We start from the raw sequence: 13,033 nt of genomic DNA, 5'->3' as shown, positions 1-13,033 counted from the left end.
ATTTCATGTAAAATTCACACAAAATAATAATATATTAAAAAAAACAACTAACTCGATCCAAAACCATACAAATCAAACTAATCCTAGGGATTGAAAAACATTTCTAACTGTGGGTATGTTTCGTAACGAATAATTGATATATGTGAGTATTTATTACATACGGTAATGTATATTTTAATATTTATTTATAAATTGGTTGAATGCGGAAGTATTATACTATTTGTATATATGTTATTAATAAAAAATTAAAATTAAAATTAAAATTAAAATTTAATTTATAATTTTTTTTTAATTTTTTTAATTTATAAAGTATTTTTTAAATATTTGTAAATATTCACGTGTATTTGCCAATTTTAAAATATTTATAAATATTTTTTAAATAAATATTTGACGAATAAATGAAGGTAATGGGTGAATTTTTTTGACAGGGTCCTTATCCAATCCATCAACTCAATCCAAATAAAAGAAGACAATATCCAATCTAAACAATAATAAATTAAGGAAACTCTTTCTTAAGGTTAGAATAAATATTCAAATCATGATATAATACTAAAACAGCAAGACAAAAACTCCTATTTGTTTTATGAAAGATAAAATCCTCGTTAAAAAAAAATACAAAAATAATATATCCAATTTAAATATTATTATAGATAATAGAAAAAATGAGATTCTAAAACATAATTAATAACATTATTTTTATTGAATATTGACGTATTCCATTAGCAACAAATTTCATTAGAAGTACACTTTATAGTATAGCTCAATAAATTATTCTATCAACTACTGTATTCAATGTAACTTATTTTTGATAATAACTTCATCTAAGAGGTTATAATTAAAACTATTAACTTTAATAAGAAAATATTATTTAAAAAACATTTATGGTAAATTATTTATAATTAGTTATAGTAGTTGAATAAAATATTGATTTGATTAACATTTTTCTTTTCACTCAAATAAATCCGCTTCTGGCAAGAATAACAAGGCAGAAGGAAAAGGAGTGAATCAGTGGTGACTTACTTGACCAGCAACAAGAACCCACCACACCACACCACAACACCAAATTGTCTTCTCATCCTTTTCTCTGCATCTATCGAGTTCTGAATTATAATCCAATTCTCTCTGCGTCTACATATATAACACCATTGTCGTGCATAGGTTTGCATTGAATTGAATTCAAAATGCAGAGCAGGGGATCGAGTCACAGACTCTCAAGTATGGGTAACAATCGATCCCGCATTCCCGCACTCCTCATCTCCATGTTCGCCACTTTCGCTTCTATCTACGTCGCTGGAAGGTTCTTCTCTTTCTCTTCCTCTTCCTTCTTCCGTTGTCGTTGCGCTTAATTTCATTTTGCTCAATTTTCCTTTTCAGGCTTTGGCAGGATGCAGAGAATCGCGTTTACCTCATCAAAGAGCTCGACAGGATCACTGGTCAGGTCGGTTAGTTACTGCTACTCACTCCTCACACACTCTATTTTTCATTGATCTGTAATCCTCTAAATTCTTTCCCTGCAATTTCAATTACGTCGTTATCGCGATTCCTGGACGAATCGCGACCTATTGCACTGGATTTTAATTTTTGCGATTGCGGATTCAATTAATGCGTTTCAATTTGATCTGACACTGTCAATTTTCTGAATTCGAGAACTGGTTGATGGCGTCTGTATTATTAGTTATTATTAAGGAATTAGGATTCAGTATGTGTCGTAGATCAACTGTGTGATAATATTGTATTATAAAATTCGATGCATTAGGAGATGGACACTGTTTCTACTTGTTCTGGCTAAATTAACCGCGAGGTTTTCATTCTAGGGACAATCTGCTATATCTGTGGATGATACATTGAAGATCATAGCCTGCAGGTGAGTTAAATTTACTTGAACGCGTTGCTTAAAAAATTACCATGCTTTTTTATAGATTGCTATTGGATTTTATTCATGATGTCCTTTAGACTTTGAAGGTTTGCTAATTTATTTTTGTGACTGGTACCGTTGAATTATGTGGTTGTAGAGAACAACATAAGAAGCTTGATGCCCTTGAGACGGAACTTTCTGCGGCTAGACAAGAGGGTTTTGTTTCGAAACCCTTGATAGAGACAAATGGAACTTTTTCCAGGAGAAGGCCGTTGGTTGTGATAGGTATACTGACAAAGTTTGGCCGCCAAAAGAATAGAGATGCAATCCGCAAGGCGTGGATGGGAAGTGGTATTTATTTCTTTGCCATCTCTTCCTCACACCCACATGTCTTGAGTATATATTCGTCTGTTTTCGATTCAAAATGAATAGAAGAGCAGTAAATATGAAACGTGATGTAAAGAATTTATGTGAAGCCTGAACTCTATGGTTATCGTAATTTTGATTAATGTCATGTATTGCGAAGCTATATCTTCAATCCTGAATTGTAATTTTGTATTGAATCCTAAGATTCAATTATAAAGAAAACAGTACTTAGAATATATCATATAGATAATTTATAGTTTTCATTATAAACTATCAAATTAGAAATAGATAAAATAACATAAGAAGTCATATACAACAAAATTATCAGTTAAATGTAAGTTTGTGAAGACTTTATTTTAGGAGAATGGAAATGAAACAGTTAAACAGCTAGATAGTGTATATGCATTGAATGGTGAGTACAAAAAAAGGTGAAATAATCAAATAGGATGTGCTCACTAGTGTTCTTTAAGTTCTACGAGTTTCATAGATTCAATCATGTGTCTTAAGATATAAAGTCATTTAAGATTCATCTTGGAATATGAATGGTTACAAGTCAAAATGCATTGAGTCATAAGATTCAAATAGTGAATCTTAAGATTCTGAAAAGTATGTCAAAACATAAAATTGTGGTTTTAATTCACTGTTGCTGCATGTTGATAAGGATTTTCAATATAATATCTGTTTGTTAAAAAATCCATTTCCCTTTGCTCCTCTCTTCATTTCCACACTTGAAAGAAGACTCGGTATCCTCTTATTGATGTATTTTAATTCCTTTAATATCTGTTATTGATCATGAATCATAAGAAAACTCTATAATGGAAACTCTGTTTTTTATTATATTATACCTCATGTATTGATTTTGAATGGAGTTATTTTCAGAAATCATGAAAATTTGTTTTCAAATGTATCTTTCTTGGATAGTTTGTTTACAGCTTCCTGTACTAAGATTATCATTTAGATGTGATTTTCTTAAAGCACTATCTATGTAGGTCCATCTTTGAAGAAAATTGAAGATGGAAAGGGCATCATTGTGCGATTTGTTATTGGTAGAAGGTTCAAATTCTTTCTTTTAGACTTGTATGGGTTGGGGTGTGTGGGAGAAATTGGAACATCGCTTATATCTTACATATACTTTTGCAGTGAAAATCGTGGAGACAATCTGGATAAAGACATTGATCGTGAGAATAGGCTGACTAATGACTTCATAATTCTTGTATGTTCAATTAAATTCCGGATTTTTATCTCTTCATGTGCTTCTAAACTTTTTATTTTCTTAGAATTGCAAATTGACAGGCTAGGTTTATTATTTGGCATTTGCTTTTCTGCAAAAATCATTGCTAGTTGTCTCATTCTGAATTTGGAAATAGATTCTCCAGGCTCCTGAGTATAATTTTTAGATTACATATAACGTCCTCCACATGCCAAAATTGAATCTACCTGATTGCTAAAAGTTAGAACTGTGAAAATTTCACCACAGAATTCTGATGCAAAGAATTGGTCACCAGTTGTACCGGACCCGGCATAACTGGTGCCAGTCAGGAAAAACCTGTTTAATAACTTGTCTTTTTGGCTTAGTTATTTGACTGTGCATTTTGTTATTTGATTGTGCTGTTTCCAATGGTTAAAATCTCTCTTTTTTTTTCTTCTAAATGAAACTATATTTGAGTTGGCATCAATCTTGCGTTGACATCATTATATGATGCCACAATAATTTTTTTTCAGACTGTAGTTTAGATAAGTAAGCAGATGTGGGATTAAAAAGTAATACATCTGCTGTTGCTTAACTTGGTGCTTGTAACGCATGTTGAGACTTTTTTTGAGTGGGGATAAGGTAGTTAGCTCACCTTTAAAACTTATGCTGACAGGATAATCACGTGGAAACAAATGATGCACTCCCAAAGAAGGCTAAATTGTTCTTTGCTCATGCTGCAGACAAATGGGATGCTGAGTTTTATGCTAAAGTCAATGATGATGTTTATGTAAATATTGGTAAGTTTTCCTTTGATTGAATGAAGTGATTATTGTTAATCATGTAATTTACTTAATACTTCTCTTAGAAAGTAAATTTGGACACAATTCAATGTTACAAAATGAGTTTTGTACTTATTTATATACTATAGTTGGTCATATCTCTAGTTCGACAATAAAGTATATGGGTTCCTTTTATCTCTTAATTGAACTCCTCAATTAAATCCTTCCGTGCATTAGGGAGCTTCGTTGTTACAGATAGGAGTATGATCTTATGACCTCAAGTTTGTGGGAGTCATCATATGGTTGGACATTTCCTGTAAGTGGAAATGCTATTTTATCATTAAAACGGTGCTTTTCATGAACTCAAGGAGTGGTTGGATGGGGTTTTCGAAAAAAGGAAAAAGGCACTAAAAATCTTAAAGCTCCATTTATAGCTTCTTAATATTATCCTTGATTTTTGTGTAATTACAAAATAACCATTATCCTCATCTCCATCTCCCTCCTTTCTGTGACCATTCCATGGCATGTCTGTGTCTCTTCTCTCAACTTTCCTCATGGCTTGATTTCTCTGAATCTTTAATTGGACTTGTGGCTTCTCGGACTATTGTTGTTCAATCTTGGTATGCCCCTCTTTTATTTTTCTAGTCACTTAGGTTTGATCTGATTTATAATTTCTCGTTCCTATTTGTTGCAAAAAAAAAAATGGAAAAATGGAGAAGCTATACCTTTGATTTTGAGAAACCTCTTTTTTGTTTCAGCAAATAATTTAAGTATTGAATTTTTTGTTGACTGTTCAAGAGATGGACTTGCAGTGCCCACTAGCCTCGTAAGGAGACGTTCACTATAAGTAGTGACAGTAGCTAATAATCAGGCATACGCTTGGTCTATAAGCATACTAAGGGTCATGTTTAATCTAAGTAGTGACAGTAGCTAATACTCAGCCATAGACTTGGTCTAAAACCATACTAAGGACTCGTTTGTTTACACTTTTTATTAAAAGAAAAGAAAAAGTTTTTATTAGGAAGCGAGTTTACGCCAAACTCATTCTTACCAAATCAGTAAGGTGAGGATTGTTCCTAACATATAAATTATAAATTGACCTTGTCTCTTGTTGATGTGAGATCTTCAACATTTTTAATTAAATAAATGTGTTTAAAAACTTATAACAAATATGAGGTTTATTTTTTCCATTTTGAAAGGCTTTATTACTGTTTTGCTTGGAAGTGAAAAATAATAGCTTCTGCGTAAAATTATATCATAGAATCACTGCTTTAGCCTTGAGATTTTCGTCCTTACTTGAAATTGCAGATTGCATTACATATGCAGCTGTATGTTAAGAAAATTTGATATTATAGTGTACTTTTCTGTCATCTTTATAAGTTCATCTTAAAAACAGTTTTGGAAAAATTATCAATCTTTCGGCAGAAGGTTAATACTTGTCCAATGTAGTAGTGATCTATCCTTTTCTATTTTTCTTAACCTGCAAATTCAAATCTATATTCCTTCTTTTATATATGTCAAGAACTTCATGCCTTGTGATACCAAGAACTTCGTACTTGATGAATTTTAAAACATTAAAAGTTCATGTTAAATAATATATAATAGCTTAATTCAAACATTCTCATCGTAGATGGTTGCATGCTTCCGATGAAAACTTCAACCTATTAGAGAAATATCGGAAGAAAAAAGTATTCCTCTTGATAGCAACTGATGTTCTTGTGGAGTAATTTTCAAGTTTCATCTTTATTAGACATCTATTATCCAAGATTGTATTATTAGGCTACAACTCATTACCAAGTTCTACATATATAAAGCACCAGCAAGAATAGAGGAAATATATTAAAGAAAACAAAGAAGAAAAGAATTATATAAATTGTTCTTTTAATGATTGTATGATAACATTTTATTGTGTGCTCGCCCTCCTCCCCCACACCCTATCTAATAAAATTCCAGAGAACTTGTTAACCTTTTTAGATGTACATGTGTCTTACCACTTGGTATTTCCTTGCACAGATGCCTTGGGAGCTACACTTGCTGCTCACTTGGACAAACCACGTGTTTACTTGGGGTGCATGAAATCAGGCGAAGTTTTCTCTGAGCTGTGAGCCCCTTTAAGTTGCTTAAAATGCTTTATTTTATGCGCTCTAGAGAGAATATATGTTGTGATTCTCATGCTGGTATCTTGTAATATGACAGGAACCATAAATGGTATGAACCAGAATGGTGGAAATTTGGTGACAAAAAATCGTAAGTCAAGCAACCTGCTATTTCATGACAGAAAAAGTGCATTAATTTTACTGCATGTCAAACTTGTATAATAAATTAGTCACCAGTTATGCACCCAGCTTTTCATAACTGAAAGTGTATCTTTGGTGAAACAGTTTTTTTTTTTCACGATATTCTGCAACTGAGTTTGTTGATCCAGTATGTAAAACTGCAATACATTTTTTAAAACAATATTTTTGGGATAAGCCCATTATGGGACATCGTTGATTATATAACTGTTGGAACTAATTAGCAACAAATTTTTTTAGATTATGTTGTTTTATTTTAAATAAAACTCATTGACTGATAGGATAAATTTGTTGTTAACTTTTTTCTAGACAATATATTTGAGGCAGTTTATTAATTGATAGTTTTTCTGTTTTACTCATGTTCCATAAATAAGTTGACTTAATGACTAAAATTTTGTTTCCTGCACATACAATTCCTAATAAAAAATAATCCATGTGAGTTGAATATTTCATGTTTTTATTTAGTGTTATGGTGCAAAACACCGAATGCCTTGAGGTGCACTAACCATCATAAATATTTTTCTTCGTGTCATCTATCTCCTCTTTAAATGATGATCAAATCTCCTGCTCAACAGATACTTTCGCCATGCATCAGGAGAGATGTATGTTATATCACGAGCTTTGGCCAAATTTATATCAATAAACAGGTCAGATATACTCCTATCTGCACATACAGTGTTGTTTCCGTTTATGCATTGATCTTGAATCTGTTGACTTGACAGATCTATTCTTCGTACATATGCCCACGATGATGTGAGCGCTGGATCCTGGTTTATTGGACTTGATGTGAAGCATGTTCATGACGCAAAATTTTGTTGTTCATCTTGGTCGACAGGTCTCCCTCTCTATCCACGTGTATTTCATGTGCATGTGTGCTAGTTTAAAGTATACAAGAAATTTATATAGAAAATCTACTTACCGTAATAATGGTTGACGTCGTCAAATTTTGAAGTATACATGATAATGTTTTTCAGGAGCAATCTGTGCCGGTGTTTGAATTCATTCCAGTGCATTCTTGTGAGAAGACCACAAACGTAATACATGGGAGTCATGTTACAAGGTTTGCTTCCTAATATATTTTTGTTTAATTTCTATTGGAAGAGGAGGATTCGTAGAGATGTCTTTGGAAAAGTTGTTTGATGATCGAACAACAGTTTCATCTTACTTACGAGCACAGTTGGCAAGTTGAACGGTAGAAGGTTTACTTGCAGTTATAACTGAGGCATGCAACATCGTACAGCAAATAAAACTTCAGCTTCCAGCCGCCTTTTTTTTTTTTTTTAATACAAGAGCTTGCTCCCTATAAATTGGTTTCTCAGTCTTTTCGTAGGCGTTGGGAAAGAGGACTCTTATTCGTTAAATAACTTCCAAAAATGTACTTACTGGAAAGGATTTATAGGAATGACATGGTGGCTCATAATCTCATTTGCAGTTAAGGGAACTTTGTTTTTGTACATGAAATAGGCAATGTGAATTTTGATTCATGATTATGTTTTATTCATATAAGTTAACTATTTATCATTAGAATCTGAAGATTCACAATAGAATAATGTAATTCATCGTTTGACATCCAAAGCAAAACATAACATGGGGAGGAAATCAGATCTATTTGTTATGATGTTATCTCTAAAAATTACCAATCCTTTCAAACCAAAACCAATTCCACAAAGTCACCAACATATGTGTATGTAAAACTAAGGACACCACCACCAACAGATTGCCCATGTCTCAACCTATATCTGACAATTATTTATCATTGTACAAAGAAATTAACATATTCCTCAGTCATTAACAGTCTCACGATGAACCGTTAAGGAAATGCGCTAGTGCCCTGTCGGTACGGTTGTCATTCATAACCAGAGCTTCAGCAACGCTATTTGATGAAAACCCCATTTCACGTAGAAGTGTGTAGCCTTTCACAAATTCTTGAACCTTCAAATGAGAAATACATTAAGTCAGAAAAACGAATTAATCTTACGGATCTTATGAGTGCTACTGTGACAGCTGGCAACACAAATAAAAGGATTTTAGCAATAGTCTAAATAAGAAAAGCATCAAGCCATCAGATGGTATTCAACAAACAGAAAATACAAATAAGGATTACTTCCAAAATCATAAATATGCATCCAATGTGGTCAGTGCCAAAAATAAAAAAACCCACGTGATGTAATTTACGGATGCACCCCTTCAAGACAGGTTTAGTCCTGGCCATCATCCGAAGAATGACAAAGCAAAACACTTAGAAATAAGATCCAAGCGGGGTAAGCTCTTCAAATTCTCTAATGCTAAGAAAGGCCAATAATTATATTCGATTTGGACGCAGGCTCCAAAATAAGCTGGAAAAGCTTTTAACAGAATGCAAACAAGAAGACAACTAGTCAACTTTAAATCAATGTTTTAGAAACTAGATCTACAACTAAACCAGAGAAGCCATTGGTTCACAATTTATGTTGAACCTCGATCAAACTGGTAGAAATAAAGTTTATATTTTTAGATTTATTTAATATTTTAAGTGATGAAATAGTATATAATCATAAAATTCATGATATAGAAAATTGCATATTAATATAAAAAACTAAATCGTATGTTCTATAACATAAAAAATTAATAACAATTGGCAATAATGCATAACTATGTGCAAACATATGTTTTTATTCACCTCAATATTTCAGATTAAATTCAAAAGATAAAAAAGGTTTAAAATTTTAAAATTTTGAAATACCGGTTCAAATTGATTTACAACACCAGTTCCGCACAGTTCTTTACCAGTTTGGAATTAGCTGGTTTTTTTTGGTTTAACTGACCCGTCACTAGACCAGTTCCTATGCTAAACTGATCAAACTAGTTAGTTCGGTCTAGTTCTGAAAACTGAATTGAATAGAAACTTAGGGTAAAAATTCTTCCATTTCGGCTTAAAGCATAACATGTAAGGATACCAAAGCAACCCTCCTTAATGACCATTGAGGTTCGTAAATAAAAGGAACTAATAGACTCACAGAATACCAATGCTACTCTCCTTACCAAGACTGAGAGACGTGGTAAGAAGAAGACAATCAATCAAGCGACACATCCAAAGATGTACACATTGTTTAGCTAACTATCTCTATTAAACTGATCACTTTATCATTCTTGCGAAAGCAATCAACTCCATGATTGGAAGTAAGTTCACAGAAATAATCTGGAGATAAAGTTCAGTATCAAGGGAAGAACCATTTGGGTTACAAACAATTATGTAATCAACATGGTCATTTCAGAATCATAATCATACTTTTCACTAATGTTATTAACTGAAACATGACAATGATGAGTGTCAGTGATCATAACTTACTTTGGTTGGATTATCACCATAATTTTCAACAGCAATTGGAACAGCTTCTTGGCTGAGCCCCATGGCAATAAATTTGCTCACAATGGAATCCACAGCAGTATCCTAAACAAAAAAAGTTTCATTTTATACTTGAGAATTGGACCTTGGAAACAGTAAATGATTTATACACACACAGAAAAACAGTGTTCCAAATTAATTACAAATTAAGAAATAGTAATCTATCACCTCTGCATAATAAATACAGGAAAGAAATTTATTAAACCCGTCACAACAGCATAACCTGTAACTCCTTGCTCTAAATCAAGAACAAACCTTTGCTGTTGAGGGATCAGAAACTTTGGTCGGGATATTTTCTGATCCAAATTTGCTCCAATCTGGGTTATCCTTAGCTGCTTCGGCTAAAACTTTTCTCTCTAACTCAAAATCAAATTGGAAGTTGCTCATTGGACTATCTCCAGCATAAGACGATAAATGAGGCTGCAAAATTGCCAAAACAATCAAAAGATCTTATTCAACCATCGAAACGGACCAAGTCAATTATGCAAAGCTTTAGAATTTTCAGACTTGGCATGGGAAGAACAGCCTCAAAATTCGTCCTGCTTCACCAACATCCAAAATGTACTTCACAAAGTAATTGTATCCGTTCAAATTACAAATCATTCTCACAAGCATTAAAACGTAGAGTAATTTATAAATTCTCTCAATCCACAAAAATAATAACAAAGCAAATCTTACCGGCGGTCTGATCCTATATTCTGGCCTTATAGCAACCCTAACGCCAAATCCTAATCCTGCTGCACATTCAATTCAATACGAAAAGTCAACTTTACCGGCGATGTGATCTCTTTCATTCCTGCAAATTTCAAGAAAGAACAGAAAACAAACGAAAACTTAAACCCTCAATCAGAGAGAGAGGGTTACATGAAGGAGTGTGATTCTGCTCATTCGGCGTCCGACGGTGCATCGGTGACGGTGGCGGTGGCGGACGGTACATCGGAGCTTGTAGGCCCAACCTGCTTCTGAAATCGTAGTCCATCGAACAAGCGTGTGCCGTGCCACTTCGAACTGGAGCCCGATTCTAACTTTGCCTTGTAAGTTTTGTTTTCTTTGTCAGATCAAACAAAATGTTTAATCAGATAATTATTTGAAATTTTGACTATATATCAGCTGAAGGAATTGACTAATCAAAGCTGAACCGAGTTCTAAAATGTAAAATTGTTGATACCTAAATTTGTTCAGTTAGTCAATAAACAATACATGTCCATGCACGCTAATTAATACCAGGGTAAAGTTGAAGGATTTTGTTTTTACTTTCTCTTTAATTATATTTTTATATTATCTTTTGTTTACTTAGTTTAAGTTTTATGATATCAAGTCACTCAATTAAAAAAAAATCAAACAAAAGGTTGAACTAACATTTTCAATTCTTTGAAATGCAACCATATGATTATTTGTTCAAATAAAGAGGGGGAAATAAGTTTATTATGAAGCATGAGCCGGAAAAATCAATAAAATAGACTAAGAGAGACTAAATTTAAGAACCCACTAACTACCCATTTCCACACACTCTCTTCTACCACAGAAAACACACTCCACTCTCTGTGTTTCTTCTCTCTAAAACCCCCTCACAACCTCCCTTTGAAGCAAGCTCATTCTTCTTTCTAATCACTTTCACTCTGTTGTAGTTGTTGAAACCCGGAACCAGGAGAGGAACTCCTCCTCAAGCTGAGCCATCCCCCTTCCGGTAAGACAAATTTAGTTTCTCCCAATTCTCTTCAATTCTGGGATTTTTGGGAGTTTGATACCTACCAAGACCGAATTAGAGTCTTGTACTCACCCAAAATTTTTGAATTTCAGCCCCTTAGGTTGAGAATTGAGGTGCCCTTGTGCTAGCGCCTTGCTTGTGGTGTTTTGTTAAAAGGTAAGGGAAGCTAACCGATACTTTGTTCATTTGAGCTGTAAATTATGTTTTGTATGAGATTGGTGTGTTGAATTGACTTCTTGAAAGGCTTGTGTGTGTGTATGATCATGTTGGCTTCGAATTTGCGTTATTGCATGTGAAAACAGTGAGATGATCTGTTATTTTCGCTTAGGCGGGCGGGTCTCGCCTAAGCGAGACTATCAGAAAGGCTCACCTCTGAAACTAAGCGAAATCTTGCCTAGGCGAGCTGGAGTCGCTTAAGCAAGACATACTCTCGTCTAAGCGAACCAGTTTAGCCTGAGCGAGAGTTCGCTCAGTTTTAATCTTTGCCACTGTTTGATGTCTCGCCTAAGCGAGATAGCTTCTCGCCTGGGCTAGATTACCTAGCTTAAGCGAGATTCACTGCAGTGGAGTACACCAACTTCTGTTTTAATGGAAAAACGACATGTTTTACTATGATTCTATGCAAGGAAGCTTTCATGTGTTGTTAGGTCAGTAATTTTTGTATTATGTGATGAGATTTGAAGAGTATGAGTATGTAGTGTGATGGTTGGAATGGAATTTCAAGGGAAATTCATGTGAATTGTTAGAGTGTAAGGACGTGTGGAATCCTTAATTGGTTGGTATCCTGAAACTCCAATAATCATTCACGCTTAGATAGAGTAGAATGGATTATGTCGTGAGGAGTAGCAGGAGGTCCTAGTCCTTGGACTTGACCCAGTCCTAGACGCGAAGGGGACTTACCCTGGGAACGGTCGGGTGATAACCCCTTGTGTCCAGACTCTGCAGAGTCTGGGAACCGTTGCAGGTGCAAGCCACCAAGAGCTCCAATGTCGCTTACACAATCCGGATATCGAGTCTAGAATTTTAATTATTGATCTGTGTTGTGAGTGATGCAAATGATGTTCTGTGTTATCTTTCTTTTCTCTCAGTTAGCTTACCCTTTCTTTTGTTCATGTGGTTTTTGCGCTCGCGGCTTCTCCTTTGCTATGATCGCCTATTGTTGGTGTGAGCAGAGCCTAGCCCAGATGATGATGCCCCCCTTCAGAGCAGGAACCGATCCCTCTTACTTGTTGCTGTAGTAGTTTTGAACTGTACTTTTGAAGAGTCTTAGCTTGGCAAGTTGTTAAGCCCCCTTCTTATACTTTTGGATGACTGTACCAAACGCTTATACCGTATATATATATATATATATATATATATATATGCGTATATATATATGCAACTGCTAACTCCACTATCTGCTATGCCTGATCATGAATTAATGTTTTGTTTGATAGTGTGAAAGACTATTAAAT

At 34.0% G+C, this 13,033-nt stretch overlaps 2 protein-coding genes and 1 long non-coding RNA gene across 4 annotated transcripts; 2 read left to right on the top strand and 1 right to left on the bottom strand.

The window, feature by feature from the left end:
• Positions 1 to 983: 983 nt before the first annotated feature.
• LOC114163857 (Galactosyltransferase family protein) lies at positions 984 to 7,976 on the top strand. 2 transcript variants are annotated; one of them, XM_085666853.1, is made up of 13 exons: positions 990 to 1,088; positions 1,127 to 1,297; positions 1,375 to 1,438; positions 1,815 to 1,864; positions 2,013 to 2,206; positions 3,211 to 3,274; positions 3,362 to 3,434; positions 4,087 to 4,210; positions 6,206 to 6,293; positions 6,389 to 6,439; positions 7,062 to 7,133; positions 7,209 to 7,321; positions 7,461 to 7,976. In XM_085666853.1, exons 2-13 carry the CDS (start codon positions 1,182 to 1,184, stop codon positions 7,481 to 7,483), a joined length of 1,032 nt encoding a protein of 343 aa, XP_085522979.1. In that variant the 5' UTR covers positions 990 to 1,088; positions 1,127 to 1,181; the 3' UTR covers positions 7,484 to 7,976. The 2 variants fall into 2 exon arrangements, with proteins under 2 accessions (XP_027904020.1, XP_085522979.1); XM_028048219.2 differs by having other exon boundaries at positions 984 to 1,297.
• A 98-nt stretch (positions 7,977 to 8,074) lies between these two features.
• On the bottom strand, positions 8,075 to 11,033 carry LOC114163858 (uncharacterized). The gene is made up of 5 exons (XM_028048220.2): positions 10,736 to 11,033; positions 10,550 to 10,608; positions 10,127 to 10,291; positions 9,815 to 9,916; positions 8,075 to 8,418 (listed from the first exon to the last, which is right to left on the bottom strand). The coding sequence occupies exons 1-5, from the start codon at positions 10,848 to 10,850 to the stop codon at positions 8,284 to 8,286; spliced, it is 576 nt and encodes a 191-aa protein (XP_027904021.1). The 5' UTR covers positions 10,851 to 11,033; the 3' UTR covers positions 8,075 to 8,283.
• A 109-nt stretch (positions 11,034 to 11,142) lies between these two features.
• LOC114162295 (uncharacterized) lies at positions 11,143 to 12,962 on the top strand. Its single transcript, XR_003599182.2, has 3 exons — positions 11,143 to 11,558; positions 11,672 to 11,735; positions 12,752 to 12,962. It is a non-coding gene; the product is annotated as an uncharacterized LOC114162295 (long non-coding RNA).
• Positions 12,963 to 13,033: the final 71 nt, after the last annotated feature.

This window comes from Vigna unguiculata, chromosome 9 (assembly GCF_037176805.1).
Source record: "Vigna unguiculata cultivar grain cowpea cultivar isolate G323 ecotype 2 chromosome 9, ASM3717680v1, whole genome shotgun sequence".
Classification (NCBI taxonomy): domain Eukaryota; kingdom Viridiplantae; phylum Streptophyta; class Magnoliopsida; order Fabales; family Fabaceae; genus Vigna; species Vigna unguiculata.
The sequence above is the reverse complement of the archived record's forward strand: the minus strand, read 5'-3'. Positions and strand labels throughout refer to the sequence as shown.

Excerpts from the sequence above, each read along its gene's own strand:
- LOC114163857 (XM_028048219.2), top strand. The coding sequence starts at position 1,182 with ATGCAGAGCAGGGGATCGAGTCACAGACTCTCAAGTATGGGTAACAAT. Across the intron at positions 3,275-3,361 it reads CGATTTGTTATTGGTAGAAG|TGAAAATCGTGGAGACAATC; the intron begins GTTCAAATTCTT and ends ATACTTTTGCAG. Across the intron at positions 6,294-6,388 it reads GGCGAAGTTTTCTCTGAGCT|GAACCATAAATGGTATGAAC; the intron begins GTGAGCCCCTTT and ends GTAATATGACAG.
- LOC114163858 (XM_028048220.2), bottom strand. The coding sequence starts at position 10,850 with ATGGACTACGATTTCAGAAGCAGGTTGGGCCTACAAGCTCCGATGTAC. Across the intron at positions 10,292-10,549 it reads AATATAGGATCAGACCGCCG|CCTCATTTATCGTCTTATGC; the intron begins GTAAGATTTGCT and ends GCAATTTTGCAG. Across the intron at positions 9,917-10,126 it reads CTGATCCCTCAACAGCAAAG|GATACTGCTGTGGATTCCAT; the intron begins GTTTGTTCTTGA and ends TTTTTTGTTTAG.